The following is a 16,672-nucleotide window of genomic DNA, read 5'->3' on the forward strand; positions in this document are numbered from 1 at the left end:
AAAACAAAATAAAAATCTAAATAAAACACCTAACATCTCTGAATGACTTCTTTGAAAAAGTTTACGGTAATTTTGAATTTTGGTACCTTGGTCAGCACAGCAGAGTGTGACTCTCCACAGCTGATGAAGGAGATGCCCAGAGGTCTAAGCGCAGGCACCACACAGATGTTAAACCTGCCTGTTCAGGATCAGAGGATGACAAAAGGAGTTCAACACTGAATGAAAGTAAGCTTCATCTGCAGGACTTAAAAAAAAAAGATTAACCTAACATACCTTTTTCATCCACCCTGTTGACCCCCAGCTGGCCAAATTTATTAGCCCCACAGCAGTACACCAGGCCAGAGAGCGTGAGGAACAGAGTGTGGTCCCCTCCGGCAGCAATCTGGGTCACTGGGACTCCGGTCAGGGCACACACCAGGACAGGCCTCAGCTGGATTGCCACCTCCTTCCCCAGGCCCAGCTGACCACGACTGTTTGAACCCCAGGAGAAGACGTCTCCGCCTAAAAATCAGCAAAGAAATGAAAGTTGAGGTGTTTGTTTCACAAAGAAATAGAGAAAAACGTCCACAGCTGGTCTATGTATAACCTTTGGTAAGCGCGAGGGAGTGGGCGTTTCCGCAAGCAACCTGGACGATCTGTATGGGCATCGGGATAGGTACTCGACTGCAAATGGATGAGGCAATAAAGGGTTAAGATATATTTAAATTAGAGAATAGAGATGCACTGATCCGATATTAGTGTGATTATCAGTTTGGATATTAAAGAAAAAAAAAAATTTGGTAGGCAGGTACTAGGTGTCATCAATCTTACCTGCCAGGTTGATCCATAGTGGTAGATCTAATCAGTCTATTTCTCTATATATTTAAGTGAGGCAAGAATATGTCTTTGAGATCAGAAAAGTTTACCCCTAATGAGTGTCTGGCTTCGGTTAAATAATTAGTCTATTTTGAACCCTTACAATGGAATATTTGTTTTCATGATTTCCTTTTCTGACTTTATTCTAACCTGAAGTTGATTTTCAGGTTCTTCATGTATACGTTCATCCACATCATATTTTCTTGTTTTTATTACGGACCCTAAAGACAGTGCGCTGTATTTGTTAACTATGGGATTCTACGGATATCTAAATTCAAATATTGTGAGGTAAATTAAAAAAAATGTGGATCTGTGCATCTCTATCAAGATTCACACTATTGTGAGTTTCAGTTCATGCCTTGGTCTCTGATTGCTGCAGGGGGGGTGTGTTCCCAGCCCAAGCTGTCCATCATCTCCTGACCCCCAGGAAAACACTTGTCCAGATACACATAGAGCCAGACAATGGTCTTGACCACAAGCCATAGCGACGACATCACCCAGTCCCTCTACGCATCCTAAAATAGAGAAACAGGAAAATAAAGATACAGGAAGACAGTAAAAAGCCAGCTGAATCTATACAGAATTATAGCATCAGAATCAAAAAATTCGTCAATGAGTAAATTAGAAGCCTGGAGAAAAGACTTAAAAGAAGATCTGTGTGCGAGTGATTGGACAGAGGCATGTAAGGAAGCTCAGACTCAATAAGTGGAAGATTAAAATGATTGCAATATAAATGGTTCTACATTTAATGAAAATATTCCTGCACAAAATGCAACAAACTCAAAGGTAATTTTTACCATCGCATATGGGAGTGTGAACATATGTTTTTCTGGAAAGGGGTGAGGGACATGATCAATAAAATGACAAGTATTAATCTACCACTATCAGTAAAAATATCTGTTATGTACTTATACCCTCCTGAAATGCCTTTGAGAAGAAGGGAATATATATTTCTTGACATGTGTTTGCTACAAACTAAGCGTCTTATAGCTCTGTTTTGGAAAAAAGTCCAATCACCACAAGTAAATGACTGGCTGAAACTAACATGGTCATGGAAAAAATAACTTATATATTGAAAGGTAAATGTAACAAATTTGAGGAGATATGTTATCCATTCTTATCCTTTCTGGAAGAGGGTGGAGGTAATGGGATGTCAAGTGTGAGCGATACTGATACCAAATGAGAAGCATTTTTTTTATTTACTTTATTATTATTTATAGTTTTGTTCTTTCTGTTATATTGTAATCTTAATTTGGAATATGTTTGAATTTGTTTATATATACTATGCTGTACTATCCCTCAGTGAGTGTTAAAACTAAAAATAATATATATTAAAAAAAAGCCCGCTGAAGTCTTGTCATGACATTACTTTTACACTATAACATCTGTAAAAAGAAACAATACAATTTATATTGAAAAAATATTAGTTACCTTTTAATAAAACAAAATTAGAAAGTTTAAAAAAAGTTTGAGTGTCTGACTGCTATATATCTATAGCAACCAATCTGATACAACTCAATGAGACTTTGATATAATAAGGATTTTTAATATAACTACAGTAGGCTACCTCCAATTAATATGACAAGTGCTGATAATATAAAAAAAAATATTAAGTTATTTTAATATCTTCGCTCCTACTGTAATTAACCTCCAGTTTTAGGTTTCGTTACATGAACGATTATAGATGAAACGAAACTGAAACTTAATTCAGTAAACTATTTATGATTCTTACCTGGGGCTATATATATATTAAAAGAAAATATATACATATTAAAAAGAAATATTTAACACAACAAAAATATCTCTTCAACGACAACATAATGAGTATGATCAATTTGGAACTTTATTTAATTATTTTTAAAATATATGTATATATTTTAAAATAATAAAAATAATGTAAATAAAAAATAGAAATTTAATTTAAAATATTTTAATACATATATATAGATAATGAATTACCAAGCATCTTTCCATTATGGTTCTTTCGTCCAAGTTGTCCATGAGAGTTGTGTCCACATGACAACACTTTTCCGTCGGTTCTGAGGAATAAAGTGTGTCGCTCCCCGCAGCAGATGCCGGTTACCTCCCCTGGTCCGGTCCAACAGACCGGGCCCAGGGCTGCCTGCGTCCCAAACTGTCCACTGGAGCTGTCCCCCCAACAGTACAGCTGCATGTCTGCGCTCAGACTGACTCACTAAAGTCCTCACCGTAAGATTACATTGTTGATGCTGCGTTCAAATGCTATCGGAAATAAAAAACTTCCCTTGTGAGCAAGGCCGTAACCAGGATAAGTACCGAGGTCAGACACTCTTGGAGAGAAATATTCCGATAAATCCTAATATGGTGACTTTTTAAAATATATATTTGGAAACGTGAATAAAGAGAGTTAAATCACAAGCCCATCAAGGAGGTGAATATGTGCATGTTTATTACAACAATTCCAAAATTCACAAAATAGAGTAATTGAGTGAGTGAGTGTTTTTATCATCATCATCATCATCATCATCATAATCATAATCATTATTTTACTATATTATTGTTGTTATTAATATTTAATTATTATTACTACTAATATTATTCTCAGCATCATCACCATGCATGTGCATGGCACACTAAATAAATGCAATAATATATGGACTTTTATTTTTTTTAAACAAATGAGAATGCATACTGATCTTTACACTAATCAAAGTCAGAACAATTTTCATCATATAGTTTGAAATTTCTCTCATTAAAAAAAAAATAATAATAATAATAAAAACAAAAAAAAAAAGGTGTGTGTTAAAATCTCCGCTCATAAATGTTTCTGTCATTGCTACTAAGGAAGTTACACTGGAAAATGTTCTCTCCTTTTCTTTCAATAATCAGACTACTTTTGGGAAATATGTTGCTCTCTTGCAAATTTCCTGTAACAAAAATATCAAGAACATTTTAAGATAAAAAGTAGACAAAGTTTCTAGACTATTTCTGCAGATATTTATCTAGGCCTACTGATGGTTTAGGTAATACCCATTATTCAAATCGTTTAGGGCAGGGGTCTTCAACATTTTCCAGGCCAAGGACCCCAACACTGATGGCGAGATGGAGCGTGGACCCCTAATTATATCTATTGTATGAAATTGTGTTATATCATACTTGTCCTGTAGTCATTGTATTACAGATGGAGTAATGTAGCGAAAGTAACTTGGCCCTGGGATTATTAAAGTATTTCTAGCTCCTGAGTGTCGCTGAATGTGTGCATTGATGACTGAATCTTCTGCCTCCATTTATCTGTTTACTACAGTGTGTTGAATTCATGTTAATGTTTATTTAAAGACATTTCAATTAGTGGAAAAAATTGCAGAGGGGAATAAAAAAAAAAAAAAAGATTGTGGAACCCTTTATAGCATAGGTACTGCAAGGGGGTCGTGAAATAGGTACTGTTGAAATGGGTACTGTTGGAAACCTAGGTACTGTTGAAAACCTCTGGTTTACGGTAAAAGGGAAACAAATAAACCAAAAGAGAATGCCCTTCACTTCCAGTACTTGTTGCAATATAACTTATCAACACAGGTAAGAAAAACATTACAGTGTCTTTGCACGGGTGCCATGCTTATTATTTTTTCTAAATGTATGATTTACTTAATCACGCTAGCTGTTTATTGTCAAATGCTATTTACTACATAAGAAGCATTGCTTCTGAAGCAAAACCCTAAAAAAGTATTTCTGCTCTAGGAATCTGTATGTCTGCTCTATAGATGAAACTACGAAATAATATAATACATATTGATTTTTTAATTGAGATTTTTTTTACAATAAATCGAACATAACAACATTATGAACGTATCAAACATAATTAATTGTAGCCAAAATAAAAATCAGATGAATGATTAAGGACGTTTTCAACAATCTGTTAAATGTCTTCAATTTGACACCTTACAAACACCAAAAATTACCATGCATCTATACAATCTTAAAGAGTCCAGATGTTGAAGTCAGAAATCTGTAATCTTATAATAGATTAAACAATGCAGAGATCTTAATCCTAAAGACAAGTGTTCTTTGTTGCAAAATGACATCATCAACCCTCTCTAAAAGAAGATAAAGCTATCTCTGAAGATGTCAGACAAGTCCTGTACAGATACAGGTTGAAAAGACCCTTGCAGGGAGGCAACTGCTTCAAATGCGACATAAAAAGCTATATTATGGGTTACAAAGGGTCATATCTTAGGGTCATCTTCTGCAGTCTGAGGAAGGTATTTAATCTGCAGGTAGAAGAAAAAAAAGGTTGACTTCTGGGAAAGGCAACTGTTAAGTACAGAGGTCAGGGCCGTACGCAGGGCCAAAAAAATACAGAGGTGAAGAGTCAAAATTTCTAGGCGGGTTCAGCGGCAGTCGCCCCAGAGATCTGGCCATATTCACAGACTTAAGAAGAGCGTTTTTCCTCCCCTGTCTCCCCTGCCAGACATTTCTGACATTATAAACTCTATTTTTATGTCATCTCTCTTTTGAAGCTTCTACAACTGATTAGAAATGGGTCACAAAAGATAGTACAGTATAATTTAAATGAGCTGCTTCATATTTCCTTGAGTATTTAAAATAGACATCCAGATCCTTTTACACTATTATTTTGATGATGGTGCCTAATATAACATATTATTAGGATAATATTACAGAACACTTCAATTATAATCCATTAAACATCCAACGTTTGAAACAGCTCAGGTGCAGTATCTTCCTTTTCTATCACATGCTCTCCCTCCATCTCTCTCCTCACTGCTCCTCTTTCTGCTTGGTTCAAAGAGGAACTCGTGTTGACTCAGCCTTTCCCTCCCTATCTTGTTTTCCATTTAGTGAAGTACATCAACACTGTCAAAAGCTAAACTGATGAAATGAAAGCAACATGCATTTCAAATTTTCAACGAGTTTTATTTCTCATTTCAACCCTTAATTATTAAATTAAACTAAATTAGTTTCCCTGGTTCCAGAGGAGCCCAATGTCAAAATATAAAAGAGTAAAAAACAGCTGTTATGTATAAATATCAACCAAACTAGATAAGAATGTATATTTAAACAAGTAGTCTATATATAAGATTAATCTACAACATTAGAGCAGTTGTATATAAAAATTTTTACATTGTAAAGTACAATGGTGAGTCTTGAAACAAGGGCAAGATACCATAGAAAAGTATTATTATTGTTTTGAAAATAAAACGGATAATTTACTTTTATTTTGCACACCACTTCCTGTCCCGCCCGATCTGCTCCGTTTCATCCTGCTGAGTTGAGCTCAAGCATCCGGCAGAAAGCAAAACTGAATAAAGGTTTCGTTTTCAGCTGAAGATGTTGCTAACATATTAATCACATATTGAAAGTCGGTTCAAATGGGGGAAATTGCCCTAAAGCATTTAATCAACTTTGGTTCGATGTTTCCATGCTGTCCGAGTAGCTCGCCGGGCTGAAATCTATCCAGTTTTTTCTCACCATCATCAACAACTTAAACTGCTCTCCGCCTGCATTAATAACTCAGTGTGCTCCTCATCGAGAGACTGATAGACTCACTAGGGGGTAGCTTGTATGTGGAAGTTACCATAGTGACATAAGTGCATGTTGACAATGCCATATTATAAATAAATAGTCGCGCTACTTTTGGCTCTTCAAATTTAAAACATCTCACAGTTTAGTGGGAGACAAAGATATCAGAATTTAAGCAATAAATAGGTTAATAAAATACTCAGGACATGACCTTGGTGTCGTCAATTGGAGTTACGGCCCTGACAGGGGTGGAGGTATTATCTTGAGCCATTAATTATATTAAACCTTAAATTTTGCTGAAGGAGGATGCAGTTTTGCTCTGCTGTTTGATTCCCTTCTCTGATTTAAGGACACTGTCACAAGAGACACTCCTATAGGCATGTGACCCTGCCCCCAAGACTGTGCTTGGGGACAAAGGAATCGAATCACAAGCTCTCTCCTTCTCTCATTGTCATGAGTCTCTTCTGGAAGTAGTTTCCCATTTGAGAAACACACCATCATGGAAGGCCTCAAACCAAGGACTGGCGGGTAATTTCAGAACCAGATAAAAGCAAAAACAGATTATTCTGAAAATTTCTCTCTGCCTGTTCTGCATGCATTGTATGGGAAGATGTAAAAAGCTCAAGCCCATCTCATATTGGGTTTGGGGAGAAAATAACAGCTCAAAGGTTCTCTGTCAAAGGGACATTTTGTCTCTTCGCCTTTTATATTCTCCAGGTCCAGGACTAACTCCTCCACACTTTTATCAGCATCTAAAATGGAGAACACGCCCACAGACCCATCAATAAAACCCACAAACACACCTTGCTGCTTGCTGACTGTCATAGTCGATGGATTTTTATGAAGACATACTCTTCCTATTCTTTCCCTGTCCGAGAGGCGCACAACTGTGAGGACAAACTTTGAGTGCAGGTCACAAGCACAGCTCTTCTCTTGACTGCCCGGGTTGCAAACATACACCATGTAGCACCCCGTTTTGTCCAAGCAAGCCTTAATGACAGGACCTTCAACTTTAAAGGAGCACAGCCTGACTCGAGATAGGTCTAAGACGTTGATAGAGTTGTTATCAGTGGACAGCAGTGCATAGCTCCCATTAGGTGACATTTGGAAGTCTTGTGGTTGACAGTGAAAGGTATCTGGCAGCTGGAAGTGCCGGCATACTGTCTCCTCTGACAGCTTCCAGGTGTACACCGCTCCAGAGGCAGTCAGCACAACCACAAAGTCTGGGTGATCTAAAAGGGTGTGGAAAGTGACAACATACTCTGAGTTCTCCGTGCAGGAGAAGCGTTTGCTGATGGAACCAGACCACAGGCTTGCAGCCAGCAGGTCTCCATGATGGAGGCCAACCAGAAACGTCCCCTCAGCTGATACCTGAGCATCTGACAGATACTGGTGAATGCTGCATACAATACCTCCACATGGAAGTTTCCAAACATGGGATAGGCCATGTTTGGATATGCTGACTCCAAACTTGCTATTAGGAGTGATCAGTACATCTGCAGCCCCACCGCCACTGATCCGGGCAATATTCTCACCCGTTTCAGTCTGCCAGATGTAAATCTCCTCCCCTGAGAGGGAGAGAAGGAAGCTGCCGTTTGGAGAAAGCTCCATCTTTTCCACAGGGCCTTCATGGACAAAGGAATATTTTGGAAATGAAGCATCTAAACTCCATTTCCACACATTCTCTAACCCATCTGTGGTGTAGAAGGACTTTCCTGTTTGATCCACCACCACACCTTTAACTCCACTCCTCATTCTGGTTGCTGTACCTGCAGAATTGATCATTTCTGCATCCCAGACAGTCAAGCATCCATTCTGACTCACACAAATAATATCTGAGGCTGTTCTAAGTAGCGTGAGGGGCTGTGTGTTGGTTTGTAAAGAGAGGACACACTCACCGGTGCTGACCCTCCACACTAAGATGAGTGGGTAATGGTCCAGCAAAGCTAGGAAAAGATGTCCATCCAGGGAAAGTACTGCTTTAGTGAAGGATTTCCCTTGAGGAGCCAAGAACTGGTCACACATCTCCCAGTTACACATGTTCCACAACGTCACCTGCTGACTTTGACACACCAACAGAGTGTTGGCAGCTTTGGAAAAATCTGTGTTGAGAACACTGGAGGGTTTACAATGATCGAAGTTTTCTCTGATAAGTATTGGTGGTTGTTCTTTGTCAGCAATGTCCCATAAGGCTAAGCTCCCGTTCTCGTCCACGCATACCATCTCTTGCTCCTCTTCACAGAGGATTACCTGTATAACTGCCCTGTGGGCTGAGTTTAAACAGCAGCCAAGAAGATTGCCGGTGGTCAAGTCAAATATTGACACTGTTCCGTCTGCCTGTCCACAGTAAACGCTGAAACTATTAAAGGAAGCAACCAAACACATCACAGAGCTCTGACACTGAAAATGAGCCAAGGTATTGCTGGATATGTCAAACACGCTGAAATACCTCTCCTTTTTCCACCATATGCATAACTTTTCCTCACATGACACAAATCCTTCAACCATACTCTGAGTTTGATTCGACTCAGACTCTGTTTTCAGTGATTCCTTCACCTCTGTAAGCCTCTCTGGATCTTCCACATCCCACACAAAGAGCTTTTTGCATTGAGTTGACAGCAGTAGAAATTGAGAGCTACTTTTGACTCCTGCAAACTTCACCTCCTGCTGCTTCAGGCTAAGTGACAACTTGACTACATCACAAGTCAAGCCTTTCCAAATCCAGGCAGAACCATCCTCTATGATCTCTGCCACAACCCCACATTCTGTACACACAGTTTCCGCAACACTGATTGTTTTGTTTTTAGGATTTGGTCCTAGACAGCGAATGGGAAGAACAGAGCCGGAACTGGATGAAAGAACCAATCCTACTCCTTTTCGCTTTTTCCTCCTGTCTAGTTGGATCTCTCTGATATATCTCTCAAAGGCAGGAAATACATCAAGGTAAGGAAGGAGGCTTGACTCCATCACTGTAGGCAGCTGCGGGGGTGAGCTATGAAGGAAGCAAGCAGAGGACTTCAATATGCTTGCTACCAGCCATCTTTCTCTTAAAAACTTTGTAGAGCCTTCATCAGCCTCCAACATGGTTACTAGATCACTGAGCAGGCCAGCTCGAAGCATAGCTTGGTGAAATCCTAAGGACATCAACAACCCTTCTTCCATTTCTTCCAAGCAGCCACTTTGTTGCAAATGATGTGGCAACTCTAGGATCTTTCTCATGTTTACCCAACAAACGTCTTCAGTAACAGAGAAAATAAACGGCTGGCTCTCTGATTCATTTTGTGCTTCAGATGCACAATTTACAACAAAAGGTTTTTCATTTCCAACAGCCCGTCTCCCACTGAAATAGTCCACCATCTCTGAATGGATCTTCTTCCTCGCTTCATGGGTGCTCAGGTACTTCTTGGTCCCCACCAGCTTGAAATGTCGGCTCACCCAAAACAGAACCTGGGAATCGGCCATCGGCCGTCGGATGAGGAAGTTTTTCAAATCTATTAACAGTCTCTCTACATCGACCTGTGAAATTTTTCCTTCACATTCAGGATGATCATGGGACAGCAGATCCACAAGCTCGGTCTCACTGAGTCCGGTCCTGGAGAGCGAGACGTAAGAGACCGCACGAGCCACCAGGGATGAGCCGTGTTTCTGTTCCAAGTGCTCCAAGAGAGCGGAAATGGACGAATGGACGCTGTCCGGGAGAGACGACTCGTTCACATCTGAATCTAAAAAAAGGAAAAGAAAGGAGATAGTAAACTGACTACTTGTAAAATCAAACATGTTGAAATGTATGTGTAAAGTCTGAAAGGAAGTTTTACCAAATAATTAGCAAATTAAAAAAAAAATGTAACCATCCAATGATGATCAACAAGTAAAAAATGATGTTTATATATTTGTGATAACATTGTGCATTTAAAATATCCTCTTTTTTTAGTTTTAACAATGAAACCAAGAAGTAATACTGAGGTATTAGGAACTATCGGAATAGTATTACTTACAAAATATTACTTTGCTTGTTTTCTTTTATTTTCATCACTTTTACAGCATTTAAACAGGGATGACCAGCTGTATCTATTATGTTCTATTTGGGTTTTGGGACACCCTAAATCCTTGAAATCCTGTGTTCCAGTCAATTGAGACATGCATAATGCCTATTTTGTGAAAGAATGGGTTGAGTCTAAGACCAGAGGTGGTAGTAATTTGTTAAATTTACTTGAGTAACAATTAGAAAAACATGTACTTTTAGTAGTAGTTTACTGTGCCATCATTCTTACTTTACCTTAAGTAATATTCTTTTAAAGTATCGCTACTCCTATTTGAGTATATTGTCTATTTTATTCTGTCCTCTGTGAGTAATTTGAACGTTTCCAAAATCAAGTAAACATAAAGGATACTGTATTAACAGTGGAAGTTTTTACCTTATCCTAAAATATATACAGTCCTCCAGTGGTTTTCTAAGTTTTATATATAAAAAAAAAGGTTAAAGTATCTCTAATGCATAAATTGTTCTTTTATATTTGTGACATTTATGTGTATTTTTTTTAGACATTTCAGTCTTTAAAATGCCAGAACTTGCACATAAATTCTGTATCCCGGCATCATTTATAAACATTGAATCTGATGTTTTTATCCAATAGTTACTCAGAAGTCAAGTAACCTTTATACCAAACACATTTTTACTTTACTTGAGTAAAAAAAAAGTTATTCAACTTTTTAAATATATATTTTATACCCTGCACATACAGATGGACAAATTTGTCTACATCTCGGTGAGTTTTTTTTTTTTTAATCTATTTTTCTGTTGCTTCTCACCATTGAAATTTGAAAAGCAAGTTTTTCTATAAGATAAAGAATTAGTTGTACAAGGTTATGCATCAAGTCAGCATGTGCATTGCTGTCTGTTCACAAGGAAACTAGAGACTTTAGCTGCTGTAGCAGCTTATGCTCTTAGTTTCAGTCCTACCAGAGTGCCACAGTGACGTGAGTGCATGCAGCAGTCGAGCATAAAGAGGCAGACGGCAGGAGCTCAGAGCTTGGTTCACCAGTGCTTGTTGTCCAGAAGTAACCCTTCTCCCTGAACAGCTCAGCAGCGATTCCAAAAGCTTGATGCACTGTTTTCTGTCCACAGATTGGAGCTGTATACAAGCATATCCAGCCTCCTCCTCTCTGCTGCTAGATACAGAGCATGGAAGACCACCAAGTTGGGAGTAGTGTGATTTGATGGCCTGCAGGAGACCTGTTCTTTTGGAGGAGACGGTGATGATGAGTTTGACGGCATCAGGTAGGTGGGACGGGAGGCTGCCGATGATCTGAGAACCAACGTTGTTTTCCAGTTGATCCAAGCCATCGAGGATGAGAATAAGAGGATGCTCCGAGGAGGGAAGCTGGGTGAGAAGAGACGCAAGATGTCCTTCAAGTTCAAACAGAGAAACACCCACTTTTATGAAGTTGGAATGAAGTTCTTGAGGAGCAGAAGGGTCACCATCACAGACATGTTGACTTTGAGAGCAATCACTGGTGGGATCATGACCGGTGTTGTAGCTGCACTTATCTGGGCTCCTGCAGATGTAGGAGTCAGGTTCTAGTTCGGTGAAATGCTCCTCATATCTGTGAACGATTTGATAACAGAGTCTGGAAAGCAGATACCAGGGAGATGTGTCGACTGAAAGGCTACAAAAATAACAGATCACCACTGGATCGCAGGCTGATAGCCAGGCCTTCATCTGCGAAAAGACAACATTTTTGTTATTATTACAAAACCAAAATAATCTTTTCTCACTCTTTTAAATTCAGAGGGTTTTATATCATAACAGTTTTTACAAATAAAATAACATTAAAGATAAAAATCAAACATTCATCGAGTGAAAAAAAGATCCTGGGCTTGATGAGAATCATTGGTGCTAAAGCCGGGAATGTATATATGTGTGTGTATATGTATATTTAAATATATGTATATATATATAAAACATGATTTCAAGCTTGAAACGAACCAAGCCTAACTTGTAGCAGTAGAAATCCGCTGTTGATCTGATATTTACAGGTTAAACCAATTTATACCTCCAGATGTTTACATACAGTAGACTGTACATATTGCAATATTTGGTTTCAAACAAGGTGCCAGAATACTCAAGAATGTTTCAATAAAAAGCCATTTTTTCCTGTTAAATTCCCAGAGATTCTTCTAATGGGCAGAGGGCTCAGCCCCCAATATTCCCAGGTCCCAGAAACGCCCCTGACGTGTGTGTATACCTTTAATATTTGTCAACTGACCTGCTGAGCGCAGTGAGCGACCAACACAGTCTTCCCAGTGCATGGACCTCCAGTCACCACTAGTGGGTTCTGTTGATCAATCTGTTTCACATAAGCTCTTATCTACAATCAGCAAAAAGAAGGATGAAGCATATTTTGGTTACATATCAGTATCAACACAACAATAATAATGATGATGATAATAATATAGCTCAATCCTTCCTGACCTCTTCCTCCTCTGGTTGAATAATGCTATAAAACTGAGCCAGGATGCTGCACAGATGCTCCTGTTGGGCCCACTCTCTGGACGGAGCATCAATAACAGAAGCTTTTCCTCTGAGCCGACAAACGTTGCTGCTGTCAGTCATTGCCATGAGGTCAGAGAAAACCTGCTGGCACAGAGCGTCTGCGTAGGCTCGCCTCCTGGCTGTGGTGTAGCCGTGCCGGCGGTCGCACTCAGTGGTCGTGGAGTAGAGGAGAAGTTGGTGGGAGGAGAGGAGAGCAGGGAGGAAGACATCACATAGCTGTGATAATAACTCAGAAGGTGTGGGGACACTCTGCTCAAAGGGGTCTGCCTGTAAATGAAGGAAATAGACATTTGTTTTAGCTCTATAGAGCATCGCCTTGGTGAACTCAATCATAGGGTTAGTCGACTTCAGTCCTGTTTACATGTGCCTACATTTAATGTCTCCCTTTAGAACAACTTTTACCTTTAACTCTGGCTGCAGCTCTGAATTTCTCTGAGTTTTTCCCCTCTCTCCGTCTGCATTGACGACCTTGTGGACATAGATCATGCATCTGTTGGCGATGTCCTGAACGGGGCAGTTTTCCAGAGCAAATCGAAGATCTGTATCCAGAGCTGGACACAAAAAGAAATCCAGAGTCAGCTGTTTTTAGCTCAGGAGAATCAGGACCAATCTGATCATCTGCTTTTAAAGTCCTTATCCTTTTCCATTTTTTAATTGTAAGTGGGAGGGGGGCTTTTTAGTGTTTGAATATTTGGAAAATGCTTGTAAACCTGTCATGATTCCTTTTCTGCCTCTTAAGAGCTACAAAGTTGGCTTCTGAATCAGTGGTGTGCTAAAGGACTAGCAGAGATCTTATGGAACCCAGACTAACTTATCAAATAACGGTTTCACTCAGATATGTTAAATTAGGACTGCGTTCTCCAAAAATAGTCTTACACCTTATAAAACACAATTTCTTAGATATAATACTTGTTGGTGAAATTAAACACAAATTAAAATTGGCCTCTAAACCAGACCCAGTTTAAGAACCAGTTAAGCTTTAGCACAAAGATCAGATTTTAGGATGATTTGAAACCAAAAATTATGTGAATTGTCCTTTTCTTTAGATAGATGTAGTTCTCAGTATGTATCACTCAAACTTTACTTATGGGTTAAATCTAGGGTTGAAACGATTAATCGTATTAATCATGATTAATTGATTATTTGAATAATCGTCAACTAATCAAGTAAATAATTACTCGTTAACTGGAGTAGAGATACTCTAAAACATGTCTTTAGCTGACAGAGCAACCCACTTAGAGAAGTAATTATACCAAAATTATGAAATTTCAAACGTTTGGCATTTAAGATAAAAACAATTTCGTCTGTCAATATTCTCTATTCTGAACTCCTCAAGTGGAAAATTAAATTTTCACTTAGTTTACTTTAGTAAATGTTCTTCTGTCAGGAACCTTTTGCTATCTGCTTATTATTTATCGATTAATGAAAAAAGAATTGACATATTAATTAACTTGCAAAATAATAGTTAGTTGCAGCATTAGTTAAATATTTCACCTATTGGCTGATTTATCTGAAGATAAGCACCTGATTTACTAGAAGTTAGTTTCCAATTCAAATTGTGTTGGAACCTTGAGGAATGCTGACGAAGCAAAGATTGAAAGCCCCTTATTTCACTTCCTGAATCTACTTGGATTTCCAATCAATGGGAAAAACCAGCGTGTTCTGGGGGGGTCAATATGTCTCTTTCCCATAAAGCCCCAGCTAAGGCCAGGGATCCCTGAGGAGACGCTGCATAGACTGCAGATCCACTAAAATAAAATGAACCAAATCTTTCTAAATAAATAAAGCTTTTTATTTTCTTATTTACCTGATCTGTAGAAGGCATGGGCTCTCTCTGCAGTTATAAGTCTGTTCTGTTCACACAGACTCACAGCTTTCTGCAACACCTTCCTAAAATCTTCTCTGTTCTGCATCTTCTTAATCTCTTCTCCCTAGTGAGAAAATAAAAATGTTGCTTTTCATTTTCTTCTCTTATTTTCTAAGTTCCACTAAATTATTAGATATTTACCTTTAGTAAATTATATGAATGTGAAACAACACTACACTATGTTATGTTTGTAGTATTGTTATTTTCTATATTCTTAACACTGATATTGAACGTGTTATGATGAAATAAAGGAGTTTGATATTCATATTTATCTGTTAATTGACTGATTTCTATACATTTTCCTGAAAATAAATGACATTTAAATAAACATAAAAACAAATCTAAAACATGTTATTAAAACCAATGTGAATTTAAATAATATGTCTGCATTAATCACCAGAAGGCTGCCGGCGGATTCCACAGAAGCTGTCTGGCGGTAGGAGGGAGGAACTGCGTTCTCGTCTCTCTGGTACACCCTCTCCAGCTGTTGGGTGCAGACACCCACCTGCTGGCATGCCTGTAGCAGCAGCTGGTACTCTGACACCTCCACCTGGGAGGGCAGAGCGGCTGATCCATACTGGTGTCCCACCAGAGCCTGCAGCACCACCATGTGGATTCAAAAGAATAGCAGACAAAGAGGTGTGGGCTCTTTCACACATGATCCTGTAAAGCTTGGGTAATTATTGGTTAATTACAATGCAGCTTTTAGCTTTACAGTGAGAGCACAAGCTTAGATCTCCATATTTAGTTTCTCTGTGATGCTGCTGTTTTATTTACCAGTAAAAAGGGTCCTGCTGAGTTCTTTCTGCACTCCTCAATAAGCTGCTGCCTGGTGTTTGCATCTGGCCAACACTTAGGATCACTGGACTCAAATGGATCAATCAGCTGCAGAAACACACACATGCACACACAAAACAAACAAAGAGAGACATAACTGGAAGCCGGTACAGAAAACTTCATTAGCTGCACCAACCTGCAAACAACCAAGAAATGGCTGAATGATGTATGATGTTTGTATCTAATTACACAGGCCACTGAATAGAGAGCGCTACACAATGGGCTGATCGACTTGTCCAGAGGTGATTTTACACACACACCCACACACATGTATTTAGAAGCACAAAGCATGCAGAGCCGTCGTTTTGCAGCTGTTCACCGTCTTTGCTGTCATATGTGATTAAGGGAAGTTGAGCAGAATTGATTAAACCTTTACAGGAGTGGTTTCAGGCAGGGAGTAGGAAAAAAAACACACAACAAATACAATCAAAAAGCTGAAAATAATCAACAGCAGCACCTTTAATATCCCCCTGCCTAAACCCATTTACTGCATTTAAGTTTGCACCTAAATACCCATTAATATTTAGCTCAATGCCAGAATATTTACAAGAGCATTTATTTAAAACCAGAATGCTAAAAGGAACCAATGCAAAATGATCAGATAATTTATGAGCAATAATGTTGAACTCTTAGCTCCTGTTTTACTTACCCTGACATCTAGTGCCAGTAAGTTCCTACAGTGCTCTCTAAACCTGGGAAGCACTTTCTCCCTGAGAGCTCTCCGCTCGATTATGCTGTCTGACATGCAAAAAAATAAAACATAAAGAGAAAACAATTGCACAAAACCTAAGAATGCAAACAAAATAAACTTTTAGACATAATTCTCTGATTATAAACTGACATATATATGTAAATACTCTACCTTCTGGGTTGGAGCACACATAGATTTTGAAACAGGATGAGCTGCAGCAGGAATGTGACGAGTACCGGCCTTCTCCTTTAGAGGGCATGCCTACTCTGTGACCTTCTAATTTAATATATTTAGAAGTAAATATTTTTCCAAGACAATAATAACTGACTAAACCATAAAGTTGATACCTCTCCT

At 38.7% G+C, this 16,672-nt stretch overlaps 2 protein-coding genes across 2 annotated transcripts in view; both read right to left on the reverse strand.

The window, feature by feature from the left end:
* LOC107093949 (probable E3 ubiquitin-protein ligase HERC6) overlaps positions 1-3,028 on the reverse strand; it is a 12,644-nt gene extending 9,616 nt beyond the window's left edge. Inside the window, exons 1-5 of the mRNA XM_015389311.1 lie at positions 2,815-3,028; positions 1,214-1,370; positions 587-663; positions 274-501; positions 87-178 (exon numbers count right to left, since the gene is read on the reverse strand). Coding sequence (XP_015244797.1) covers positions 87-178; positions 274-501; positions 587-663; positions 1,214-1,370; positions 2,815-3,028 — 768 coding nt within the window. The remainder of the gene's footprint in view (positions 1-86; positions 179-273; positions 502-586; positions 664-1,213; positions 1,371-2,814) is intronic.
* Positions 3,029-6,491: 3,463 nt separating this feature from the next.
* On the reverse strand, positions 6,492-16,672 carry LOC107093950 (NACHT and WD repeat domain-containing protein 2-like). The gene is made up of 10 exons (XM_015389312.1): positions 16,490-16,672; positions 16,277-16,365; positions 15,568-15,675; positions 15,188-15,385; positions 14,731-14,854; positions 13,326-13,474; positions 12,843-13,190; positions 12,637-12,738; positions 11,297-12,089; positions 6,492-10,091 (listed from the first exon to the last, which is right to left on the reverse strand). The coding sequence occupies exons 1-10, from the start codon at positions 16,575-16,577 to the stop codon at positions 6,991-6,993; spliced, it is 5,100 nt and encodes a 1,699-aa protein (XP_015244798.1). The 5' UTR covers positions 16,578-16,672; the 3' UTR covers positions 6,492-6,990.

The sequence above is a fragment of the Cyprinodon variegatus genome, unplaced genomic scaffold, assembly GCF_000732505.1.
Source record: "Cyprinodon variegatus isolate N-32 unplaced genomic scaffold, C_variegatus-1.0 Scaffold454, whole genome shotgun sequence".
Classification (NCBI taxonomy): Eukaryota; Metazoa; Chordata; class Actinopteri; order Cyprinodontiformes; family Cyprinodontidae; genus Cyprinodon; species Cyprinodon variegatus.